This window comes from Alligator sinensis, unplaced genomic scaffold (genome assembly GCF_000455745.1).
Source record: "Alligator sinensis unplaced genomic scaffold, ASM45574v1 scaffold560_1, whole genome shotgun sequence".
In the NCBI taxonomy this organism is placed as follows: Eukaryota; Metazoa; Chordata; order Crocodylia; family Alligatoridae; genus Alligator; species Alligator sinensis.
Window position 1 is genome coordinate 309569 of NW_005841837.1, and position 27835 is coordinate 337403.

The 27835-nt window shown below is 41.7% G+C and overlaps 1 protein-coding gene across 7 annotated transcripts in view; it reads right to left on the reverse strand.

Annotated features, from left to right (window-relative positions):
- Positions 1-27835, reverse strand: part of NRG1 (neuregulin 1) — a 251358-nt gene that overhangs the window by 15488 nt on the left and 208035 nt on the right. For 3 of the 7 annotated variants that reach the window (XM_025202519.1, XM_025202505.1, XM_025202502.1), the window contains 2 exons: positions 18446-18513; positions 3124-3226 (listed from right to left, as the gene is read on the reverse strand). In XM_025202519.1, coding sequence (XP_025058304.1) covers positions 3124-3226; positions 18446-18513 — 171 coding nt within the window. Of the gene's footprint in view, positions 1-3123; positions 3227-7873; positions 7898-17774; positions 17834-18445; positions 18514-27835 lie in introns of all 7 variants that reach the window. The other 4 variants (XM_025202496.1, XM_025202486.1, XM_025202510.1 and 1 more) reach the window with 2 other exon arrangements.

Below are 27835 nucleotides of genomic sequence, written 5' to 3' on the forward strand. Positions count from 1 at the left end.
ATGGAAACTGTGGAGATAGTATAAAATGCATTGAACTTGACAGCAGAATAAATAACATAGGGGAGTATGTATTATTGTATTATTATATATATATTATAATGTATTATTATACATTATAATGTATAATAATACATTATAGCTGTATTATTCAATTTCATACTGAATTTATTAAAATCCTCAAAATTTATCCATTGCTACTGCAGAATTTTTATCATAGCACCAGAGAATCCAGCTGTGCAGAATTAGGTCCAGCTGACTGCAAAGTCTATAGAGCCTTAGCTTCAGTAGTAGTTGACACAGGCAGTTCCTAGGGCTGTATGCGAAAGTGCAGCTATTTTGGCAGGATAAGATACTATAAAATATAGCTATTTTCAAAACTATTCAGAACTCCTGGGAAGAGTATTTCATGCTTACCAAAAAGAAAAAAATGTTGAAGCTTAAAATATATAACAACCAAGGGGACTTGCATACAAAGAATGTATTAGTGAACCATGTGCATTTTACATATTTTTTGGAGGCACATTTAGTGTCCCCACTCATATACTCATGGCATATGCATTTGTACAGGAAGGAGAAACACAGACTAACTTTGGGCTGGTGTGGGGGAGGTTCTGGATGGCACACTTCAATGGCACAAAAAAGGACATGTGGAACATGGTCTGCACTGGCTGTGCGAAGACGGGATAACCAAGCCAGACTTGCAGCCATCAGAGTGGTACACATATTCCTCCAGTTCTTTGGGGATGGTCTGAGCCTTCCTGCTCTTCTACAGCAGGTTGCTGAGCCACCATCTCTCCCAGACTAGCTCTCCAGAGTCAAGCAGAAAAGAGGTAGCATAGGAGCCTGTATATACTCCAAACACACCAGAGCCAGGTGACCTGGTTACTGCATATATTCTAGTACATGAGGGTTTGAGCCAGTCAGAGAACATGACTCAGGTCCCATCTCCCCTATATCTCAGAGCCAAGGTAGTGGTTAGCTGTGTGCTGACCAAATTCCCTGATTCAACTGTGCCTACAATGTAGGTGGGCTCTAAAGAGGCTTAATTCATAGGCATATGAACAAAGCAAGGGCTTACGGTGCAGCTGTAGTAACTGCCCATGCGAATTCTCTTTACCCACAGTAAATGAATGGCAATTTAGTCCTCTTTCAGATCCATGATCCAGATTCTCAGCTGGTATAAAAGAAATCAATGGAGCTATACTAATCCACACCAGCTGGGAATCTGGCCCTGTGAGTCTATTCAATTTCTCACTTTCAGCAATAAAGCTATTTGGATTTTGCACACTTGCAAACGTGTTGTTCTTCCTGCATTTAAAGGGACATAAATGAACTAAAGAGAAATTACTAAAGGAAGCCAAGAGGAAAGAGTAATGGGAAACCTAATATGCCTGTCATTCGTTCTGTGGTGTCTCTTCATTAATTTAATTGCTTTGTGGATAGAATACTTTCAAATTTAAGATTCAATGTTAGAAGATGTCATTTTAGTACTTATCAGCAGTGTCATTTGCCAAGGTGCCCATGCATGCCTCACTTTTTAAAAAATGTTTTCTTTTCAAACCACTGTAAGGTTTTCTTTGGTTTTTCCAACAGTGGAATAAGACACACTGTAGGCATTTTACACGTGCTGCAGGATGCGGAACCAGGCACTTTAATTAGTGAGCTGCGCTAATTAAAAAGTGCCCTCACGTCACGTGCATCTGTCCCCGTGTGTCCCTGCAATGAAAAAATAGTTGTGGGGCACTTTGAACTGAATCTCATTGGACATGTTTTACTTTAAAGCACCCTGCCACCATTTTTTTAGCACAGAGATGTACTGTGCCAATGATACGCATGGTGTGGAAGGCTGCCAGAGCGCATCAATTTCCGTGCTTCAGTACACTCAGTTAATTGAGTCTGCTCTGACGCACTGGATTTCCAGTGTGTCAGAGCAGGCTCAACGCACGTGTATACGAGCCCTGAGGATCTCACATGCTAATGACAGTATTGCTGCACTTTGGTGGCTTAACTTGTTAGTCCCCTTTGAACATTCATCAGTGGTGTTTTAAAACCACACACAGACTACTGGCAGGAACTCCCACTATCTGATGTTCTTCCTGGTTATCAAGGACTGTCTAGAGACTCTAGACTGCATTAGGTGATTTCCAGAGATGTGGTGTGTGATGCCTATGTTTAAAAACTTGAAAGTTTGAAGCCTGATCCAAACCAATTTCACCATCAGTAAAGGCTCTGCCACCAGTTTTGCTGACAGTTGGATCAGGATAGCATATCTTATGGACCTTTGCTTTGGTTTAGTGCAAATGTGGTAAATGCAGGTTATGTTTTTAGAAGCTTGGCAGGTTCGGTTAGGGGAAGACTAGCCAGAGAAGATAAGGGATGTTGCAATAAAAGTTCCAATGACTTTTACAGGAACTTCCTGTCTTCAATTCCAAATATATTTTTGAAGTATGCCCTAATTTACAGCGGTATTGCTGAATTAATTTCACAGCACTCTGGTATTTGGGACAATTTCAAATTTGAACTTTTAGCCTTTTGTATTTACAAATTCCCCATGATTGTTAATTTTATTCTCAACTGCAAACAAGCTGGACCAATCCTTTTACATTTAATCCCAGACACACATTTTTTAAATGTTGGGTTCTGTTCTCTCACACTGTTATGAGCACATGACCAAAACGGAACAGATGCTTCAGTGATATTACTCTGATTCACATTCCAACTGAGACGGTGAATTAATTAATGTTTGTAAAGCCCTTCTATATTAGGCTGTGTGATATTTGATGTGCAAAACATACATAAATATTATTATTTTGATACTTTCACCTGATAATGAGTGAGCCTTTTTGCCAGCCTACCAGCTGTGTTATTTAAATTCAAATTTAGATAAAGACAGATTATGATTGACCATGTTAAAATTGTCATGCTACCTACAGACTCAAAGAAAGCTGTAGCATAATGGTTCAGATCAGCTTGCAGGTCTATGGCAGGTTTCAATCACGCAATGAATGTCATTGGTGACTAGACAATGGGATAACTCATGATGCTACGTGCCAACTTGTGAAGGTTTGTAATATCAGGCCCTTAGTGACAATCATAGAAATAAAAAGGAAGAGAAAAGTTTACTTGGTTTTGCAGTAGGCCACCACACACATGATGCCAACCACAAGGAGGGCAATACAGATGCCAGTTATGGTCAACACCCTTTTCTGGTACAGTTCCTCAGCTTCTAGAAAGGGACAAAAACAGAGAAGATTACAAGATGCAGACTGACTGTTGAAGCAGTGACAGATGAACAGCTGACATGCTACATACTGCAAGATCACACAGTAACACAAAAAACACAACCACCAAAAAATCATTATAGGCTTCAAAGGGAACTAGGTAAGACTGTAAGCTCTTAAAACAATATTGATGCCTGGTGGGTGCCAGTAAAAAGAAGTAAAATAATAAACAAGATACTTCTATTTTTAACTAGAATGATATTAAATGTATATTTTTAAAACTGAGAAACTGTCAGCATTTACTTAAAATAAAAATGCAATGCATTAAGGTAATCATATGAATTTGAAATTGCTTGGGATGTTTTACTCCTGCAAAGACAGCTGGAATGACCATCCCTTATCAGTCCCGGAATTTTTTTTTAGCTTGTATCTTTTTTTCTCCTGTTCTTGCCTCTCCCCCCCACAAACCAATTTTTCTCTTCTTTCCTCCCACAAAATATCTATTTATATCTCAGTGGTCTTTACAGGAGAAATTTCAGAATGTCCTTTTACATTTGTAGCATGAGCTTGGCTTGTAATTACATCACTGATGGAAATGAGACAGGCTCAGCAGTTTGGTTAAAAAAAAAATGGTTAAGCCTCATTTTCCCCCAACACTAAAAAATATGGTGGTACCAGAGATGAGTGATGCATTGTATCAGAGAAATATTGTGCATTTAAGTTGCCTATCATAATTTATAGTAAAGGAATTGCCATTGCTAGAGTGTCACCTTTTCCTCTGACAAAACATAGAACTCTTATTCAGAGATATTTTACGGTTATGAAGAAATCATTAGCACCAGCAATGTTTAGGTAGGAGCACACCCCACATTCCAGAGTTGGTCACACTTGGCAAAAACCACACTGCATGTTATCTTAGGGAAATGTTATGCTTAGAGTGCTGGACTGAAGATGCCAACTGTGTACTGACAGAGAGGGAAGCTTTGTGGATCCAAACTATGTTCCTCTCTTTGGGATCAATATGGTCATCAGGGGGTGCATTTTTTTTTGTATGGCCACATTAGCAAGCACAGAGGCCCCAATGGTGAGTTGACTCTGCTCCTTTACTGTTAGGGTTCCCTTATACAGGCTTGTGATAATACTCTATGAATATCTCCTTAACCCGTGGGAACTCAGTCAGCCAAAGTTAAGCTGTAAGGCAAGAAAGGAAGTGAAGAATTGCTTTCACCATACTTTATGTCACAGCTAATGGTTTTTTGAAACTTTTAAAAAATGTTTCTTTATTTTTTTTTTCCAGGTGTCACCTGGTCTAGTGTTACGTAGCTTGTGGCATGGGGCTCTTGAAAAGGAAGTTGTGTTTGTGTGACAGGATTTAGAATCATCTTGCATACTGTGGTATCTAAGTTGGTAGGAGACACTGGGCACGTCTACATGTTCATTAATGCGCTTTTGCTAATATGCATTAAATTTAGTACCTTCATTGTGAGCTACTGGAAAAAGGCGCATTAGTCTATTTTAATGTGCATTAGCAAAAGTGCATTAATGTAGACACACTCGGTGTGGTTCCCAGCTTGTCATGTCATGAAAGAGTCAATATTGGTCATGAGGCTGCTCTTTCAAGTAACAAGGTAGCTGCTGATGTATCTTCATGCTCCCAACATGAGGAAGGTCTTGTTGGGAGAACAGGGACTGCAAGCACTTTGGTTGATGTTTATGTAATATTTTCTGAAATACTGGCTAATTTAAGAAACACTTTTCAAGAACAAACCTATACTTAAGGATGCATTGCTCATTGGAGAATGAACATTACTATGGTCTACAAGGAAGTCACACAGGTATTATTTGTTCTTTCACACCTCCCTATCATATAGCAACTAGCCGTGCAAGGTCATCATGGAATACAAGTTTCATTATGAATGGAAATTTTCCTGTGGTAGACAAGGCATATTAATTTCCATGATACAATGCACCTCATCACAAAAAAAAAAAATCTTCCTACAAGCCAACCCCAATGAAAATCAACACACCAGTTAAGAGGTCATGAACACTGTCAGACAAAATTAATAGCACTGATTATTAAGGAGGGAAAGAAGAAGTCAGTTTGGTAAAACTATAATGCCAAACAATTTATTAAACAACTCAAAATCCAGGAACGGAAAGTCGAAAGGCAAAATAAAAAAACAAAACCAACACATAAGACAGAGAGAGGATGACAGGGAAAGACAAGGTTAAAGGCTGAGGAGTCAACTGCAGGCCTGGCATAGCATGCTTGATACTGGAAAAAATAGAGTGAAGAAATGCTTGAAATAAAGGTTGAAGCAGAGTCTGAAGGGATTTCTCATACAGCATAACTCCTGACTTTGCCTAAGTAGCAGCTTCTTTTGCTAGCACTTAGTTAGTCAGGCAAATGGTATATTATGATGTCACAATGCACTAAGAGACTAGAGAATTGTGTTAACTGATTCAAGTGAATCTGGACTGATTTGTATGGTAATTTGGTTGTCACGCTATCAGCCACTATCTTATGAACGCAAAAAAAAGGCGGGGTGGGGGAGGGCTAAATAAATATGGAGCAATATTCTTCTCGGTTCTGTCAGTGCATATCTTATTAATTTTCCAGACATCAGTGGAATCACTTCAGTTTGACTAAGAACAGATTGTGGCCTGTGGTCTTTTTTTGCCAATGTAATTAGGGAGAGCTAGGTTTACACAGGCATCTGACTGTCCTATCTGTATCCTATGGCACCTGCCATGTGCTATGCATATATGTGTATACATTTATGATCTTTATTGGATTATTGCTCTTTATGGGACAAGTCTGAATGGTATCAGGGACCTTCATGCAAAGGCCCTAAATTTGGGGATAGCTGAAGGTTCTATGTGGGACTACAGTCCCTGTCTGTGCCCTGCTACCTGGAGGTACCTGTGTGTGAGCAGGGAGAGCTCCTATAAATTGTGCTCCCAGGTCACAGTTTTGAGGGGACTAACCGTCTCCAGCTGCCCTGAGATCCACCCAGTTAGGAACGAAGGTTTTATTATTCCCCATTGATCTGTGTTTTTTGAGGGGTTTTCAGGTTGCACTCCTGCCTCTTCTGTAAGCCCACACTCTTCTGAGGGAAGCAAATGGGGCAAATGAAATATACTTCATGGAGTTTTTAACAGTATTTTTATCCCTCCTGCCAGATGGGAACAAGTGAGTTTAACCAGGAGCATGGCTGTGCCAGCTTTTGCCTATGCTACACAAATCTTACAGCCGCAGATATCTGCCCAAGGCATAGTTATTGCATCTGGTGTCTGTGCTCACCTCCACAAGGATGGTTTGCAATGGGCTGGAGAGAGAGTACTGTCAGGGGGGCCAGGGCTTTACTGATTTAGAGAATCCCCATAAAGAATGTCAAGCACCATTTCTATCCAAAATGTCAAGACAGGACAACTGTGCAAATGTCTTTTCACCCTTCTCTGAATGGAAGAACTCTCTGACCACAATGGTTTCTCCTGGCTCAGGGCACTTCGATTTGTGGCTCCTGGAGTAGCTCATGGTATACGTACTGGCAGGAGTGTGTCCTATGTAAAGTCTTATGGGTTCTAGTCCCTGAAACAGGCCATGTTAAGCTCTTCCACACTAGCTTTACAAGAATGTGCATTTCATATTCCAGGCTTTCCATTATACAATCCAAGTGATCTGCCCAAGCTTCTTCTCCTCAGATAATTTAGAAGTGTATGACATGAAAGGCAGGTAAATGATATTTTGCAGAAAGGAGGAGGAGAGTGAGCCTAGTCCTTCCTATCCATTCAGGGCACAAAGGACCACAGAGTGTGGTCCCCACATCTGAACTGGGAGGGGGGCGGGGTGCTGGGCTCCAGGCCTTTCTCTCTATTATCAGCCTATCTGAGTAGGGATTAGGCATGTTCTTACCTACTAATATGCTTTTTGGAATCAATACACGTCACATGGTGGGCCATAGAAAAGCTGTTGGTCAGCAGGTCTTGCTCTTGATCAAATAGCATAAAAGAAGATTTACAAGCTGCAGGCTGGATCTTCAGCTGGTATTAAAGTGGCATTTATAACTGCTGATTTATAACAGGTGAGGATCTGACGTTCTATCTCCAAACTGGGCATTTTGAAGTTTAGAAGGGAGTTTATTTGTGGTTATTAGTCAACTGGACCCAATTTGCAAAATTGATTATCTGATGTCAAGGACATAAATCTTTGCTTAAGTACCCATTCCAGGCAATTAAGTTCTGATTATAGATTTAGATACTTGACTTTGGAAATTGGGCTCAATGCCATGAATTTTGTCCTAGAAATTAAATGACTGTGCTATCCTGTCATAGTTTTGTTTCCAAAATTCAGCAGTATCAAAAGCTCATGGAAATGTGACCAACTGTTAAAGCTGTCTAGGAGTAAAATGAATTTACAGTACTGTGGCAATGTCTAATTCTTAGATGTCTGATACTCAAAGTATCCTGTGCATATTAATGCTCTAGTGAGGTATTCACAGAGAGAATGTTAATAAAGGTCCATGTTATAGCTGTATGATCCCTTCTAAAGCATAGAGAAATTGGTTAGGAATTGAGGGGGAGGATGGGAAAAAAGGTTTTATCTCTCAGGCTCTAAAATCTGCAGGCTAAAAGGAATGATTGGTCCATACCCATAAATTCAATCCCAAGATGCTCTGCCAATGCAGAAAGTTGACAAAAAAGAAAGAAAAGGGAAAAAGTTTCAGAAAAGAGCAATACACCATACTCCAAAACAAATTACACATGAATATTATGGCTATTCTGTGTCTGCACACTGAAACAGGACAAGTGGCGTGTGGTTAATGGGGCAGTGCTCAGGCAGTGCTTCTGTAACTTTCATTGTGAAAAGGGTAATACACCATAATAGGTTCACAGAATCTCAAGTGGCATAATGCAGTGGAACGTGGTAATGATGGTTAACCCTTAAAGATTTTACTGAGGTATACAAGGGGGCTGTGATTCTAGGGTACAATCTGAAGCAGTTGAACGTCTGACTGACAGCATGCAACTGCCTTATGCTGAACTGAATTATACCACCCAGGGAAGGCATTTTGTAGGAGGTCTCTACTCCGTCGCTGAAGATGAAGACCTCATTATGCTGGTGGAATACCTTGCCATTCCTGATACCCAGTTCTTTTCTTTTGGTTATCACTAGTTTGAAGGGAACTGATCCTCAGCAGAGTGGGCCTGTCAGTTTTTGATGTGGTTTAAATCAGCCAGCTCCACTAAATGTGGAGGGGGGCGGGGGACTACACCCATGTACTCTAGCTGAGGATATGACCCACTGTCAGGCATGCAGTCCCTGAAAAATCCTGCCTAGGGGAACTGATATGCCTCCAGGGAGCTGGGAGCAATATCAGCCCAATAAGCACAACTAGCTAAATTATTTCAGGGCTGGCCTCATGGAGGAATGTAGGCTTTGTGTTTTGTAAAACCCAGGGGGGCTGGAAAATGCTTTGTGTTCAAGTGAACCCATTTTCCTTTGCAGAATTAAAAACCCCAGGTAAAACTGAACTACACTGAAGTCAATAGCAAAACTCTGATGAATGTTAATGGGGCTATAGTTATAGGTGGTTTGGCTAACTGAGTTGCATGGAAAAGTTAAATTCCATTCCCATTGGGATACCAATGGGAATGGACTCCCAGCAACTCTCCCCATTGGGATACTAGATTAGCTCTCACTTTCTCAGCTCTTGTTCCTATGGACTTTGGAAGCCAATCTGGATTTTCTAAAGAAGTAGGTACTCAATAAGCATATACAAATCAGTGAAGATGGAGGGCCCAATTAGTTTTGTGCCAATCAGTAACATTTTAAGGGTTAAATCCATCAGAATCCATCCACATTTCTACCTAAAGAGCCAGTTTTAAATGCCTACATGAACACTGCTAACAATATACATTAGTTGCATAGAAAGCTTGGTTAAATTTTCAATAAAATTAGTGACATGCACATGCATATATATTACTGCATTTAGGTTGTTTTAGAGGTGAGACTGGTAGCCTGCCTGTAATTCAGTTTCAAGGGAAATCATTCATAACATGCACCCTCTATTTCAAATAATTCAATGGGAAATTGGTACTTAAAATGGGAATATATTCTGGCTGAAAGCCCTAAGAAGAAAACATGCTGAGAAAACATGCACCACTCATTCTGACCCTAGACTGAATATGGCTCTAATTTATTTTTGCTATTTACAGCTACTTTCTCTTGCCCTGATTAAGAGAAAGCAAAATACCCCAACAATTTTTATTTTACAAAGAGTTAGGTACCACTCTTCCTATTCAAGCTAATGTCTTACACTCATTATATGTGAAACGGTTTTAACCAAACCTCTGTCCAGGGGCTTTAAAAAGAACTACAAAGTTTGCTTTAAGTCATTCCATTTTCATTCTAGATATGATTTTGTGCTTGGCAAAACTGAAAAACGAAACAAAACAAAAATGCTTTAAGGCATAAATTGTCAAAAATGACTTAGGAAGCCAGAGGGTCAAAATGCTGGTGAAAGAGAGTTTTTTGAAAATACTGGTTTATAGAACCTGAACTGGTGCCATAAAAATGTCTCGGGTTTGCTGCAGTTTGGGAGATTTGAAAACAGGCTTCTCATGAACTCTCCTGGATTCTCTGTCTGAAATCATGGCAGGATGGATTCAAGGCTGGGGCCACAGCTGTGGGGCAGCCTGCCATGTCAGCTTAACTGGGGCTCTAAGGGCTTCCAGGCTTCTGACTAAGGACCTAAGGCTTGAAACCTGGAAGTCCTAGGACTTGTCCTAGTCCATGGCAGCACCACCATTTGAATCACCCAGGATATTATAGTGGGGTTCATAGCCCCAGGCAACTTGGAAATGCCCCAGAGCCATGGTGTCTGGCCCTAATATTAACCCAGAGTCTGAGGATCTCAGTGCTTCCAGAGTTCTTGGCTCAGGGGCAGCCACACCAAGACTCGTACACTTGCTGCTGTGGAGCTGGGAGTCCAAAAGCCCCGAGAACCCTGGCTCTAGCAGGGAGTCTGGAAGCCCTAGTTACAGCTTGGGCATTTAGAGTTTGAGGTCGCATCATATCTGGAGCTTCCAGGCTGTCAGACTCCCAGTGGATAGCCTAGGGAAGCCAGTGGCCTGGGAAGTGCATGGTTTCCAAGGGCACTCTGTATGGCAGGGGAAGTTCTAAGCCTCAAACACTGGGAACCTGAACAGCAAATGCAAAGGTGGGCAAAATGGCCCATCCTGCCGACAGCCGGACTCCATTTCCCAGTAGCCCCTGCCTGCAGGGCTGGGGCCAATCTTCATGAAAACTCCAGCTACAGCTGTGCTGTGAAAGCTCAAGGCTGGGGTTGCCATGGAGACCAGCCCCAGCCTCCCTGGCAGTGTGTGTGGCAGAGCAGGGCAGGGGGATGCTCCAGAGCTGCTGGGATCTTGTGATGGGGGCAGTTTGCTCTGGAGCCACAGCAGAGCTGTGATCTGTAGCTGGCATGCTCCGGGCAAGGGCACGTAGGCAGGGAAGCATGGCTCTGCCCCTGCTCCAGACCAGGCTGTCACCGCTGCAAGGAGCCAGGGCACAGATCAGAGTGTGCAGGCTACAGATCATGGCTCTACCCTGACTCCAGAGCAAGCTGCCCCATCACAAGATCCCAGTAGCTCTGGAGCATCCCCCTGTCCTGCTCTGCCACGTGCCCTGCCAGCATGGCTGTGGCTGGTCTCCATGGCAACCCCAGCCTTGCATAATCATAGCGCAGGTATGTCTGGGATCTCCATGGAGACCAGCCCCAGCCATGCGCAGGGGCAGCTGGGAAATGGAGTCCACTGCCGACTGGATCCTTGCCCTTCCCTGAGCTAATGAATGAAACTGACAAGAATATCAGATTCATTCAGCAACTGTGGAATCTCAGAAGCAGATTTGGTTTCAGAGGCACCATGCTTTTTATGTTTTGGAAACTTTTTTTCCCCTTAATTTCTGGTTCAGAAGAAATGTTGATAAGTTTGGCTCTGCTCTGATATGGACTCAAGCAACACTTAAAAAATATTTTAAAAAACCCTGGAAATCCTGCATTTTGGCCAGCTGAACAGAGATAGTTATGATTGCTATTCAGAAATGAGTTAGGCACTGAGGGCATTTTTACACATGCTCTGGGGTGGGAGGGGAAGGGGCAATGCTTTAATTAGAGCGACTCCAAAAGCTGCTCTAATTAGAGTGCTTCAGCGTCTTGTATATCAGCATCCCCATAATTCAAAATGGCAGCAGGGGCACTTGAACTACAGGTCATTGAACTTGCTTTAGTCCATGAACCCCTGCTGCCATTTTGAAGCATGGGGATGCTGATACATGAAATGCTGGAGCACGATAACTACTATGCTTCTGCAGCCTGGATAAATCACGTCTGCTCCAACATGATGTAATTACAGAGCATCAGAGCAGGCTCTGTGCTTGTGTACAGACACCCTAAGAGCCTAGATCCAAATGAAATTCAGTGGGCACATCTACACATGTGCTTTAATGCACAGTAGCCTATCCTACTGTGCATTAAAAGTAGCAGGTAAAATCTGTTAATACACTAATGCACAGTAGAATAGGCTACTGCTCATTAAGCGTCACTAAAAAAGCATATGCTTGCACTCCTGCACATTAACACAGCCGAATGTGCATTTATTTAGTACCTCATGTTGGAGGTACTAAATTTAATGTGCATTAGTAAAAGTGCATTAATGCACATGTCAACACACCCAGTGAGACCAACTCCTAAAATGCTCTTTTCATGAACACAGGTGCCTTCATCTCTTGAAAAATTTTACCCTGTCTCTAATTAAAATTTGAGAAAAAGTTAAGGATTCATTTTATCTTCTTAGATAAATATCAGAGCCAATTAACTTCCAAAGAATTGGTGTAGTAATTTATATCTAAAAAAGTGGCCTCTTCTTTTAATGTCAAATCTGAGATTAAGGCTAGGGACAGACATTCAAAGAGTCTGAACTGATTCAATCTTTGCAGGTTAGTCGAACCTGGCTAGGCTAAATCAGTTTGTAACTGCACAGACATCCCAGACATGCAGGTACATGCCTGTAGTGACAGGCTAGAAGCTGGGATTGTGGGGGGGGGTGTGGTGGGCACTAGCACAGCCCTCCTTTCCCTTGCATAGTGCTGAGCTGAGGAGGTGCTCGGTCAGGACCTGGCAGGAAGCTTTCATTGGGGAGGGGTTCTCCCCTCCCCCTCCTGACCAGCCCAGCAGGGAATTGATAACTCAGTGTTTATCACCCCAATTAAGAGAACAAGAGGGACATTACCAGCTACATGTTGATTCTGCCTTTGTGCCGTCTGCCACAGCATGACCGTAGCCAGCAGATGGTCTGCTAGCTAATACACAGACACCTCTCAGCAAGGCAGAGGGGAGGGGGGAAATTCCTGCTTAGCAGTGAGTGGTAAGAGGGAGAGGGGAAGCAGCCTGCAGTCTCTGCTGAGCTGCAGCCAGGGAGCAGAGAGGAGGGGCCAGCTGTGCTGTGGAGCAGAGAGAGTCACCCAGGCCAGAGCCCATGCCGGGATGCTAGGGGAGTCTGGTTTAACTTAAACCAGCAAGGGATCTGGGACAGACATTGCATAAACCAGTTTGACCCAAATCAGTTAAGTCTGATACTACATTCAACCAGGTTTATCTCAAACCGGTTTCAGCCATTTTCAGACTGGTTTATGTGCACAGAACATCTGTTCTGTTACAGGTTTAAACCAGTTTCTGATCACTTAAATTAGTTTATGTGTAATGCCTGTCCCTAGCCCATAAGTTCTGTTGGAAGTCAGTGGGACTTAGGGTAGATCTACATGGCACAGGGCAGTGAAGTGTTGAGCTACCTCAGGTACCAGAAGCAGTACAGCCATGTTAACCTAGTGCACTGCCTGGTTTATCCTGTTGAGAAGGGGTAAATTAACAGGATAAATTAGCCCCATTGGAGTTCTGTGCTAGGTTTGGTATCTCTATAGTGAATTGCATTGCACTGTATAAACAAATCCTTAAACTCATAAGTGTTTCAGAGGCATTTGAAGTTCAAGGTAAAATTTCCAAATAACTCTGTAGCCAGATAACTATTTTGGAAAGCTGCATTATATGAGAACGAGTGTACACTGTACATTTCAAAACATAAAGCAGAGCATATGTAAAAATGAAAAAAAAATGGGAGTAACGGTTGTGTTGCATCACAAAAGTATGTCAAAGGCATACTCAAAACTTGCCCAGCATCATATCTAATTTCTGGGTCACATCAATCTTAGAATTTTTCTATCACAGATTAATCAACTGCGGCACAGTTGAAATTAATTGAAATTTCTGAGCTGTTTCTACTTAAGTATTTGCCTTTAGGAATAAAAGTTTGTTTTGCTTACTTCATGCATTTTGCCAATGTAATGCGTTTTATATGAATGTGCACAGTAATGTGTGGAAACACAAGAAGTTTACACACTGGTCCAGTTGGACCACATAAATTATTGTGAGGCTCACACTTAACCTGGCACCTAAGCATGGGATTCTCAATCTACTGAGGCCAGGTTGATGGGATAATAGGTTTACTAGTGATAAAACTTTAGAGCTACCTGATGCTACCATGCTGCTCCATGTTGCTCCATAAGCTCTGAGCATGTAACTTAAATTCCTGGAAAAATGTGTGGTTTAGTTTTGCCCATAATGCTCTTCTTTCCCCTATCCCTACAAAAGTCCAATCCTACCCATTTGGTGTGATAAATCAGTCTGAGATGCAAGAGTGGACTTAGTCTTGGACTTGATTGCTACGGCCTCAGTTACACTATATTTGCTTGACCCAGAATTGCAACGGCTTCCTTGCACTTTCTTGATTGTGCATCCTAAACTAAATTATGCACCTTATTCCCTCCTACCCATGAATACACTGGATAGGGGGAACAATCCTGAAGTTAAATATTGCAGTACAGGCAAACTGCCAACTTCCATTGTGAAGCTTTTTGATGGTATACACCATTATTTACCCTCTACACAAAACTGGATGTAAATGGACTCTCAACCTGAGGGAGATAAAATGCATCTACAAGCTTTTTCTCCCTCTCCTTTCATATGCCCCTTAAAGGCAGGGAAAATTGTTTGTATGGGAGTAATTTCCTTAATAAAGGAGACTAGTGTGAAATTGATCCATCATATTTCATCAGCTTTTCACAGTCTTACAATGATTGAAATATTTTTGTATTGCACTATGGGTGCAATGAAGTACTCCTTAAATAGACAAACTTCCTACTACAGTGAACTGCAGTGAGATTTGCAAAAATGATCAGCATTAGCCTAACTCTGCTCCTACTGAAGTCAATTAAAAAACTCCCCTTATCTTCATTGCTTTTAAATATTTCATCCACAGAGTTGAATTTTTAAACATAAATTTTAAGCTGAATCTTTAGGATATGAATAGGTAATCTACAGCTATTCCTTGTAGAGAGCCATAATGACCTATCAGTTTTCAAATAAAAAATTCTCCTTGAAATCAAGAAGGAGTTCTGTCTAAAATCAGATGGGATTATATAGCTCATGTTTATTTTCTTATTATCATCTGCTTTAACATTTGGTTTGCTATATAATTAGCATAAGCTTCCCTAGCTAAACCAAACTAAATTAATTCCTCTATTTACTTGGTGCAAAATATGCTCTTGTCTTTCAGCCTCAGATACAATCTTTGCTGGATCAGAATGATCAGTCTGATTATTTTTTAATTGTATAACCTGATCTATACTCAGTTTGGAAAAAAAGTCATATAAGTGCTTCTATATTGATTTTTCTTGTTAAATATAAATGTACTTTCACTGGATACCTTCCAAAAGTGTCATTTTAAGATTTGTAGTAACTTAAGAAACATCACTCTGTGCTTCAGATATATTGTATATAGAAGGTGCTAGAATAAAATAAGCAGAGCCTGGGATTTTCAAAGTAGCCTGAGGTAGTTATGTGAAGTAATCTCACTGAATTACAATGAGATCTGAGGCTGGGTTTTTCAGGAATCCCCAATGCCAGTTCAAGTGAAAAACAATGGGACTTACATGCCCTTCTCACTTAGGCTATGAACAGATGTAACTTTTAACTGATTTAAAATGGGCATGGGAGTTCATGCTCAGAAGCCCCATAAACTGTTACATCAGCATACTCCTGTACCACAGAAGTGAGCTAAGTCATTGCAAATTTAACCCCGAAGGAAGAAAGGGCTAAAGTTGCAATGGTTTTATTACATTGACATGGCTACAGGAACAGGCAGATTTAACAGCTACTTCATAACACTGGGCATATCTACATGTGCAGTTAATGCAACTGAGACAGGATAAACTAATCCTGATGTCACTGTCTAATAACGTGCATTTAAGTGCAGTGCTGCCAGATACCACTCGTATCTGATGGAATATCGTATCTGATATTCATCTGGCAGTGCAGTAAATTAGTCTGTTGCACCATAATTGTCACTGACATGTCGATGATGATGCTTTACTGTGCAACAAATTAGTCTGCTTTGCAGTAAAGCATCTGTGTAGACACCCCCACCTTGTAACAGGATAATTTGATACTGATACAATTGTTATCTCTCTTTATAGTTGTAGATGCTTGCAGCAATCCTAGCCTGATCACCTACCACAGAAAGACTCCTGTAAAAATCCCAGTGTATTTAATATTAGAAAATTTAAAAACTAAAGAGAAAAAAATGTTTTTTTTTTCTGGGTACAAAAAACCCCAACTCTCCTAAAATCCCTGAGATTATAATTCAAGTCTGGGGCTCTAGTTTCATGGGCTCACAGTTTGAAATAATTTGGGGAATAGACAATACTTTATTTTGTTACCATTGCTCTTTTAACACTGTGAAAAAGCATAAAACATGTATTTTTCATAAAGAGAAAAGGTCATTAAAAATCTAATACTTAGGAAACAAAAGCACAACAGCAAGGAAAGTTATTTTAGTCTTTTGGTCTATACTTATCAGAGGTGTTTTAAAGATACACACTAATAAACATTTTAAAAATTGGGAGAACATAAACACTTGAATGCTGGGAGGTCTAATCTCCTACTAGAGCATTTGGGATTCAGGAGAACTCCCAGGATGGACAATATGAATTATGTATGTATATTCTTCATTCATTGATGTCAGAGAAGACCTATGCATCTACTTGGGCTCCATAATGTCCAGTGCATGCTAACAGCTTTTTATCCCATGTACTAATGGAAATTAAATTGAGCTAGCTTTCATGCTCCAAAATCTTTCAGGGTGAGGGAGCAATCTATCAAAAAAAAAGTTCATATAGAACTGCTCTTAGCTCACAGTGCACAGGGATACCAGCAACAATTAATTATGAATTAATGTATGATCATTAAAAATGTAAAAAGTATGCAATTTCCTTATATTTTCTGTTTGGCTTTACTATAGCTGAGGCTACAAAATAAATAGTCAACATATTTTTCACCTTCTCACTGATAATTAATGATAAGGAACCATCCCTTCCAAAGGAAAGTTTACACGACTATACATTTGTCTGTGACCCCCATTTTACGGGCAGATCCACATCGGCAGACTCCTCTGATCATGCACTGGTGTGAATGTGTGTGCATGCACGAGCACACAAGTGTGCAAAAGAGCTTATGTGGTGCCTTTCTTTTGCAATTTAATCTGATTCTGACATACGTGATCTCTTGCACCTGTCCCCCAACAAATAAAAAAACATAAACCATCATGTACATCCCCCTCCTCCTCTTTCTCCTTGAAATTTTTCTTTCTATTCAAATTTAAAATGTAAACAATAAAGAAAAAATCACTTTGATCCTGTTTGAATGCACTCTTTTGATGCACCTTGGCCTCATCTACATGAGATTCTGACTGCACAGTTGTTACTTGTACCAACAAGCACTAAATGATTGCACAATAACCTGAGTTACTGCACAGTAGAACTGATGAGTGGCCTTTCTGTGATGCTACTGTGCAGTAATCCCAAGACTACTGAACAGTAGTGTCATGTCACGGGTTCTGCCACACAACGCTACTGCGCAGTAGTCTCAGGCTCTTGTGCAGTCAGCATCTCATGAGCATATAAAAATTACCTTTACTTTCTAGTTCCAAATGCAACTTATGTTTCTTTGGAACCATTAGTTCCTTATCAGCTTATGTTTATTTGGTAGGTTACTATCTTTTTACAAAGACTTGTGCTATTTTAGTGCAGGAAGTTCATTCTTTTGGCAGACAAAATGTGAGACTTTGAAACATGTTTTTGTACTTCTGCTGCCTGATATCAGCCATATGACATCCTTTGACATTAAGTTCACAATGCTCCTGTGTCTCACATGCCCATAACCTCCATGCCAAACAACCCAATAAAATATTGCAATTGCTTTTGTTATTATCATTTTCATGCAACAGGCAGAGACAATCGCTATTAAGTCTAAGGCAATAAATCTAGTTACAGATATATAAATAAAAAAAAATAAATCAGAGGAAAGATGCAGTGACAAGAAAGCAGCACCAACTGAGCATGCTCCTACTGAGGCACAGACAGAAAGGAAGTGGACGTACTGTAGAAGCTGGCCATTACGTAGTTTTGGCAGCGATCACCAGTAAATTCATTTGGGCACCTGAGAGGAAAAACAAAACAATGGTAGAGAAAAACAGAGAAAAGAGAAGAGGTGAACATATGCTAAGAAAGAAGCTCCTTCAGCGTGAACTGATTTGACTTGGTGAGTTCACCTTCAGAAACTGAATCTCAGTTTAGCATATCCAAATGGCTCAAGATGTTTGAGAGCCGCCCATTTGCTTTGTGGAAGCCAAAACCAATCCAAATCAAAGTGTGTTTCAGCATGTGATAGAGGAGTCTGCCATTTCAAATCCCCAAATGACTTTTATAATGTGCTTTTCTCAAGGCGGCTAGAAGATGGAATCTGTACATCATTCATTTCAGTTGGCTTATTCCTACACAGTAACACTTTACAGCATTTCCCCAATCAAGAAAGCTGATAATGTAAAACAAAATCTGTGATGGATGAGAAGATTCTGCTTTAAAAAGCCACACAAATGAGACATGTTCTGATGCCAGAGAATGCCATGGTGTACAGATTAAAGCTTAGTGAGTCAAGCCATAATCAGAATCAAGAAAGGCCAGTTCCAGCTGAACTGTGAAAACACCAAGTAGCAGTGATTTTGTTGCTGTAGTTGGGGGAGAAAGCAAAGTTCAGATTATTTTAACATACTTTCTTGGTTTTGGATTTTCATGGGCAGAGTTTCAGTACATCTTGCTCCGGTGAATCCCGGTTGGCACCTGAAGGGCAAAAACTTGATAAGCAATCGAACATCAAAACCACTGAACTAGCAGACTGATATTTGCCTTCCTATGGAACATGGAGATCCTCTAAACGACCTCAGGAGAGGGCTGGAATTAGTGAAAAAATGTAATAGAAGAAAAAATGTATGCTTTGAAAAAAATATATTTTTATAATATTGAAAAAAATTGAAAAAATCCATGATTATTTTTAAATAAGAGAGTCAAATCTAATAGAAATGCACTGGCAGCCCCCTTTCAGCTTATTTCTTTTTTCGTTATCAGGTTGCCACATCAAGTTATTTCTGCTTGCAATATTGCATTTAAAAATAATTTATGTTCCCTGCCTTGAGCAATCATGTACAGTGCCAAACCTATGGCTCTTCTCTGACTCTCTTCTTTCTTTAATGGTGTGCTTTACCTTCAAGTTCCTGCTTAAATAAGAACAAAAAAACCAACTACCCCATCCACTCACCAAACCAAACAGCCCCCCAAACAGCCTTCATTTTGTTCAAGACAAGGCAGCAGTCATGGGTATAATGCATCGGAGAGAAAACCGGTAGGCCAGACACACAAGGAGCATAGGTAAAAATAGGGTGAAAGTGCTCTTGAATTCATACTGAGTAAGAAAATTAGCAGTATTCATCTCTTCAGTCACTTTGTCCATAATATGTGGACTCTGCAATCCAGAAAGGATGTGGAAAAGCTTGAGAGAGTCCAGAGGAGAGCCACACAAATGATTAGAGGTCAAGAGAGCAGGCCTTATGAGGAGAGGCTGAGAGGCCTGGGGCTCTTCAGCCTGGAGAAGCAATGGCTTAGGGGGGACTTGGTGGCTGCCTACAAGTATATAAGGAGTGTGCACTGGGAACTGGGAGAATGACTGTTGACCAGAGCACCCCATGGGAAGACAAACCTCTTGGAAGGCCATTTTAGGTTGGACATAAGGAAAAACTTCTTTACTGTCCGAGTCCCAAGGGCCTGGAATAAATTCCCGCCAGAGATGGTGCAGGCACCTACTTTGGATTCCTTTAAAAAACACTTGGATGCTTATCTTGCTGGGATTATTTGACCCTTGCAGACTGCCTGCCCTTTGGGCAGAGGGCTGAACCCGATGATCTTGCAAGGTCCCTTCCAGCCCTAATGTCTATGCAATCTATGAAATCTATTTCTTCCTTGGAAAAAAAATCACTATAGATTTCACTTTGGTTGTAATGAAGAAATGGCTTTTCTTGATGTCTGGGATCCTTTTACGTTGATGCTACTTGCTCCTTCTCTTGATTCCCTTAGACTTCAGTTAGGCACTTGGCAATAGATGGATATTCCTTCTTCTGGAAATGCTCCACAGCTATTCAGGCTTCTTTGGTTTCTTATGACATGATTTTACTTATTTTTCTGCCCTAGACATCTTCTGTGCAGTCTTACAGAGTTCAGTTCTTGTTTGTTGATTTGTGTTACCTACTTAGCCACTCTTCTCATTCAGTGCCCAGTTAATTTAACTATCTTTAACCTTAACTCTAAATCAAGTTATTTTTACCTATTTAAATTAATGTTTATTAATGTCTATTAACTTTCCTTTGGTTTGATTCTAAAACACTTCATAAGGCTGCTCCAACTGGTTTCTCAGATTCAGCCTCTGCCACCACAGCTTAGTTAACTGTTGGCCTCCCATTTGTATCTTCCTCAAATCTATCTACTCTTCTCAACTGCAGCAGCAGGCAGCTGGAATAGTCCTCCTTTAACTCATCAGGGTTTAACTCCATTGAAAACTTACTTGTTTCTTGCTTAGCTTTTTAAAGTTTTCTTCTACAGTTATCTCTAAGATTGATTAACAATGCAGTGGACTAACACACTCATGGCATTTTTTTTTACAGTATGTCTGTATACTTTTTTGGAATTTTGTACATAACACACTGTGCCAGAAAAGCAGTGTTAAATTGTCCAAGTATGTCATACCGAATTTTATTTTCAATGGATGGTGTATTTTGAGGCTTTCAACAGGTCTTTTCCAAGATGATGCATTGTAGTGACCAGTCTGTTGATTAAAAGAACTGATTTTAAGCTGTCCCCAGAAGCAATGTACCCAGTAGGGCTGTGCGAAGGTTCGGGTGCCGATTTGATTTGGAAGAGATTTGGCCCGATTCGGCGGCCAAATCTCTGAATCCAAATCAAACCAGGAGACCAATAAAAATGTATGAATTGATTCAAAGCTCTCCGAATCAATTCAAAAAAGATTCAGAGAGCTTCAGAGATTTGGGCAGTCCCTACTCGCTGCCACAGAGAGCTGGACCCAGACTCTGTGGTGGTAAGTAGAGGGCAGGGGTGGGATGTGGTGGCGGTGGCGAGGAAAGGGACCATGGGGGACCCCTGCCAGGCCCCACCCCCTGCCTGCTCCCCTCTGAGCACCCCCCAACACCCGCAAGCTCTCTCGCCCTGCCCCCCCACATGGTTGCTCCACCTGCCCCAGCTCCCGGCTCTTAAAAAAAAAGAAAAAAAGCCCCGTACTCACCGGATGCTGCAGCAGCTATTGGAGCTTCTGGGGGCTCATGGGGGCTCATGGTAGAGCCCCCCATGCAGTGTGGGGCAGTGAAGATTGCACCCTGCCCACCGCCTGGCAGAAGACAGTGAGTGAAGGGCCTTTTTTCTTTTTTTTTTTTTAAAAGAGCTGGGAGCTGGGCCTGGGCAGGGCAGCCATTGATGGGGCTGGGAGAGTGGACAGGGGATGGGGGCTCATGGCAGAGCCCCCAATGCAGCATGGGGTAGTGGGAGGTAGTGGGGATAGCCCCCCCGCCTGGCAGCAGCCAGTGACTGGGGGCTTTGGGAGGCTGGGGCTGGGGAGGGCAGCCATTGATGGGGCCGGGAGAGCAGGCGGGGGATGGGGCCTGTTTGATTTGGAGATCTGGCCAATTCGGCGGCGGCTGAATCTGTGAATCAGATTCGGCCAAATTGATTTGGGACAGTGATTTGAATCACTGAATCGAATCACTGTCCCCTGAATCCATGAACGACCCATGCCCCCGGTGGCTGTGGGGGGCACGGCAGCGGCAGGAGCATGGCAGTGGTGGTGGGAGCTTGGTGGCGGTGAGTGGCAAGTTCCTGCAGACGCTGCTGGTGCTGTCAGCAGCGGGGCGCTGACCATGGGGCGGTGACCACACACAGATGCCGCCAGCAGCATTTGGGGCGGTCAGTGGGGATGGCTGACCACCTGCAGATGCCACCGGTAGGGGGGTTTTGTAGGGGGTGCACCACCATGCTCAGGGGGTGCACGTGCACCCGCATGCACCCCCTATGTGTCGCCCCTGCTTAAATCGGCCGAATCGAAATCCAAAGTGGAAACTAGCTGCTTTGCACAGGCCTAGTACTCAGCACATAAGCACTCTGGTTTCAGTAGGGATGCTTTTGTACTGTCATAAATAAATTAATCAAAGGAGATTCTACTAAGGATAAAGGTCTCAGAAAACGGTTATGCCACTGGTTAGAACGTGGTATTTGCATTTAGCTTAGCTACTGGGTGAGGGAGAGGGGCAGCAACAAAACGTTTTAATCTGTAAATTCAGTTCTTATCTTACATCAGGTTGATGTTATTACATGCATACTCTACCAAGTGCTGCATAATGCTCATGTCTACCCTGAGATGGGACACATGGGGCCAAATATCAAAATCCATATTCAGGTAACTCTGAATGAATACAATCAGTGTTTCTGCTGCCTATGTATTTCACGGTTTGGCCTGTGGTGTTTGCTCACTTGAGCCATTTATAGAAGTTACGTTTTTTTAGGCTGAATCCAGACTACAGCCATCACTAGATATACATGGAGGTCTGTAATCTGAATTAAAGTTAGTGCAGACTAGGGCAGTCTGAATAGGCAATTTAAACTGTATTAATTAACATGTATACACTGCATTGCTTTTAGGAAAAACAGTCCTTAGGAACTCAGATAATCAGATAAGCATTGCAAATATCATGCTTCCTCAGCCTGACGAATTTGTACCTGAAAGTTTGCAAAAAAGATTTTTTCCAACTATTTGAGTTGGTCTAATACAAAATATTGGATTTACCCGAAGAACCTTGACTGCCTAATCCCAGTGACTGGAACTCAATTGGGTTTTTGTAACACAACAGAGTCCATCAGGCACAAAGTAACACCTTTACAAAGTCAAATGTGCCAACAACACCTCACCCTAAGTATCAAGTCAATTACCCCTTCTGGAACAGCACTTCAGATAACTGTAACAATGTAGCAGCACTTAAATAGGCTTATTATCACCTCCTAATTAGTTCCAACCTCTGTTATGGGTCTGTCAAATATATAGACTGCCTATAGCCAGTGTCCCCAGCTGTGATGGTCAATGATTGACTATCAACCCTTAATTCGAATTGAAATTTGATTCAAACTGTGTGATGCAATTAGTTAACTGTGGTTTAGAAAATGCTGAGCATGTCAACAAACAGCCTTGATATCTATGCTGGCAAACTCTGTTACTGTCAACAGCAGAAGAAGCTGCACTGGTGTTCAGAACTCGTGAACTGCTAGTGCAGATGACATTAAATTGTTTCCAGCCTGTCCTGGTTTGGCTTTCCAGGCACAGGTTGTGTCTACATGTGCATATTAATGTGATGCAATAAACTTTGGTACTTATTGCACATTTGCACATGCACATGGGATACCAAGATGCTGAGCCAGGTCAGAGCAGCTCCAGCTATGGGGGGAGAGCATGACACCTTGGGACTTCCCCCGGCTCAATGTGCTGTGGAGGTGCTGGCTGGGGAATGAAGGTGCTTCAGTGCAGGACTAGCCAGCAGGTAGTCCCTGCACTGAAGCACCCTCATGCCCCAGCCAGCCGGGGCAGTGTCTACATATGCACTGCTGAATTTTTACTTCTACTATTTACAAGTACTATCCCACTGTGGAGTAAACTAGTTTACTCCAGCCTAATAGGGGTGCACATGCAGAGGCCTGGCATTTACTTTGCAGCTAATTAGTCTACTGAGCTCATGTATATGCTCCCACAGTGTTGAAAACATCTTTCTGGTGTTTCTGCCTATACTTAAACCACTTTCAACACTGGTGTTACTGCCCCTTTTGCTGGAAACAGGAACAGACTAACTAGTGTAGACAGGAGTTACAATGAATATTCCATTTCCATTCCTTTTCAGATTAATCATGTGTGGTAAAGGGATTTAACTGCTCAAAAATAAAAAGCAATGCTTACCTTTTCTATACCATGGGACAGTGCCCGCCTTCAGCTACACTTGTGAAAGTTACAGTTAGGCCACAGAAAAAACAAAGTGTTGCTCTGAATATATGTTTATGTAACAAAAATTAATTTGGCCTCAGCTCTTCTACAGGCTGAATACAAGCTACTGAAACTATTTACTAATGAAATGAAATGGATTAAGTAAAAAATAGCATATATCTTTGTTTCATCAGAAAAAATGTTTTTCTAACCCTGAGCGATTTCTGTATTTACTAGTTTTAAACTTTGCAATATGACACGTAAAGAAAGTCCCCGCACTGAAGCACCCTCATGCTTGGGACTAACAGTATATGTAATTTGAAATCAACAACTAATTTCATTGGTCTCTTGCTCTACACGGGAATTTAGCAGGAAAAGGCATTTTTTATCATTTATATTAAATGCTGTATTTTGCGTTTGATGACTCGGGGCAAAACAATTAAAGCAACACTGCCTCAACTCACTTTCTGGAAAGCTTTCAGTTTTCATTGTGAGATAACCTCTTCTTTTCTTTGACAATTCATTGATTTCTGGATCATCACAATTTTTGTCCTCTCCCCACTCCATTGCAAACAATACGGATGTGGAATAAGCTATATTATAAAAAATATGCAATTTATTCTCTTTCCATTACACTAGGATTGCCTTTTTCCTACAAAGAAGCACTGTTTACCACCACTGAAACTATAGGTCAAAGTCACTTTTACAGAACAGCAACAGTAAAGGCAACACAAATGATTATGCTTGCTAGTAAGAAAATCAGCTTAATAAAAAATCTTCAAAAAATTATAAAATACATACAGAGTTTTTTCCAAATAAAAGGAATGAAGTCTTCTCCAAATAAGAGGCACTCCAAATAAGCAGACTTATAGGTACTCAAAATATCATGTGATCTACTATTTGCAATTGGCTGTGGGAAAAATTTTCAAAAGCACAAAAATGACTTTGGGGCATATGTTATATTCTGAAGAGACATGGATGCTTCAAAATCTAATTCTTGCTGAAAATCACTGAGTTATAGGCTTCCAAGTGCTTGTGTCACTTTTCAAAATGGGACTTAGGTTCCTATCCATTTTTTTAACATTTTCCTCATTATCTCATCAAAAAACTAAGCCTTTTTTATCTTCTATACTTTACTATGATTCTGTCTAGTTCAGAACCATAATTAAATTACACATCTGAAACGTATAAGGCTTATGCTGCTGTAAATACAGCTATATAGATTTCAGCTATAGCATGTTGTGGATTTCATTCTTTTAAGAATTAATCAAAAAACAAGACGTAGGAAGTTACTCAAAATTCATATATATATCTATGACAGCAAAATCTGACCCAGTGTTTATTATTAGATGATCTATTTTGGGGAGAGCACTTTTAAGTACATAGCTGTAGAGTTCAACAATGAGAGACAAATTCACAGGGAATATTTTATAGATGACCTGAGGCATCACTTGCAAAATTCCATGGTTATTGTGCATCTGAGTCATGTTTTTTGGTTAGGGATAAAACCAATTTAGAATGATGTGGCTCATGCTTTAAAAATGTTGTTTTTGCTCTCAACAGATGGACCATATGGAAAAAATGTGAACTTGTTACTGAGGCAGAAATATGAAGAGTAAGAACCCCATTTCAAGTTTTCTGTTTCCACAGATATATTTTGCTAAAAGATTTATTATTATGATAGAAAAGCAATGTGTACTTGACAGATATTTTAGTTAACAGTGGAATTAAAATTAGACAAATGTATTTTTAAATAAGCAAGAACAGAATGCTATTTTTTTCCCTTCAGGTATTCTGCATCTTAAAGGACATTCCACATTCTCCAATCACTTTATTGCAAAGGTATTTCTCTTGTTTTGCTATAGTATAGGTGGTTTCCATGTTGGTAACTATCAGAAAACACAGCAGAAGTACTACTAATTAATGGAGTCTTCACAATAAGGCTCCTTTTACATCACCTTAGTATAAAAAACTCAATCTGGCCCTCTGATTTTCTCTCTCAATTTTCTATCCCAGATATTTTTGGCAATGCCCAGAAGGTTGCCCAAAATAGAAATCTGGATATTTACATCCAGTTTTTACTCAACCTCCAGATTTAGGGACTATTTTCCATCTATGTTGAAGAATTAGCTTTATTTCAGAGAGTCTGGGACATTCATTTGCTAGGAAGAGATGGGATCCACCTGACGAAGAGAGGGAAGAGTGTCTTTGCAGACAGGCTCACTAACCTAGTGAGAAGGACTTTAAACTAGGTTCACTGAGGGATGGAGACCAAAGCCCTGAGGAAGTGGGGAAGCAGGAGACCTGCAGGAAGAGCAAGCAGGAGGGGGCAACAGAGGATGTGCTCTCATACTTCCTGAGAAATCAAGGCAATCAACTAGTCACTAGAAACAAGAAGGAAGAATTGGAAGTCCTCAATGTGATTGGAATAACAGAGACTTGGTGGGAACTTGCATGACTGGAGCACGGTCATGGATGGGTACAAACTGTTCAGGAAGGGCAGGCAAGGGAGAAGAGGAAAAAGAGTTGCATTGTATGTAAAAGAGCTGTATGATTGCTCAGATCTCCGGTATGAAGCTGGAGATAGGCCTGTCGCAAGTCTCTGGGTTATAGTCATAGGGGAGAGCAACAAGGGTGATGTTGTAGTGGGGGTCTGCAACAGACCACCAGACCAGGAGGAAGTGGTGCATGAGGCTTTCTTCAAACAGGTAGTGGAAGTTTCCAGATCACAGGCCCCGGTTCTTATGGGGGACTTCAATCACCCCGATACCTGCTGGGAGGGCAATACAGCAATGTGCAGGCAATCCAGGAAGTTTTTGGAGAGTGCTGGGGACAACTTTCTGGAGCAAGTGCTGGAGTGGCCAACTAGGGGCGATGCTCTTCTTGACCTGCTGCTCACAAATAGGGAAGAATTGGTGGGGAATGTACTAGTAGGTGGCAATTTGGGCAGCAGGGAGCATGAGATGATTGAATTCAGGATCCTGAGGAAAGGAAGGAAGGAGAGCAGCAGAGTAATGAACCTGGACTTCAGAAAAGCAGACGGACTCACTCAGGGAACTCCTGGGCAGGATCTCCTGGGAAGTCAGTCTTAGAGGGAGAGGAGTCCAGGCTGTACTTTAAAGAAGCCTTACTGAGAGTGCAGGAACAAACCATCCTGATGTGCAGGAAGACTAGCAAGTATGGCAGAAGACCAGCTTGGCTTAGCAGGGAGTTCTTCAGTAAACTAAATCACAAAAAGGACGCTTAGAAGAAGTGGAAACTTGGACAGACAACTAGGGAGGAGTATAAGAATATTGCTCGGGCATGCAGGGATGAAGACAGGAAGGCCAGAGGGCAATTGGACTTGCAGCTAGCAAGGGATTTCATAGATTTCATAGACATCAGGGCTGAAAGGGACCTCGGAAGATCATCGAGTCCAGCCCCCTGCCCAAAGGGCAGGAAGTCAGCTGGGGTCATAGGATCCCAGCAAGATAAGCATCCAGTTTCATCTTGAAGGTGTTCAATGAAGACGCTTGAACCACCTCTGCTGGCAGGCTGTTCCAGACCTTGGGGGCTCGGACAGTAAAGAAATTCTTCCTTATGCCAGCCTGAAACGATCTTCAAGTAGTTTGTGACCATTCGACCTTGTCATCCCTTGGGGCGCTCTGGTGAACAAACGTTCCCCCAGATGCTGGTGGTCACCCCTGATAAACTTGTAGGTGGCCATCAGATCACCCCTGAGCCTGCGCTTTTCCAGGCTAAAGAGCCCCAGGGCTCTCAGCCTGTCATCGTAGGGTCTGCTTCCCTGACCTCTGATCATGCGCGTGGCTCTTCTCTGGACTCTCTCAAGCTTCTCCACATCCTTTTTGAATTGTGGAGCCCAAAACTGGACACAGTACTCCAGCTGCGGCCTCACTAAGGCCGAGTACAGGGGGAGAATGACGTCCCGGGATTTGCTTGAGAAGCATCTATGGATGAAAGCCAGCGTTTTGGTCGCTTTACTAGCCGCCGCATCGCATTGCAGGCTCATGTTCATCTTGTGCTCAACGATGACCCCCAAGTCTCTTTCTTCCATAGTGCTAGCCAACATAGCACTGCTGAGCCTAT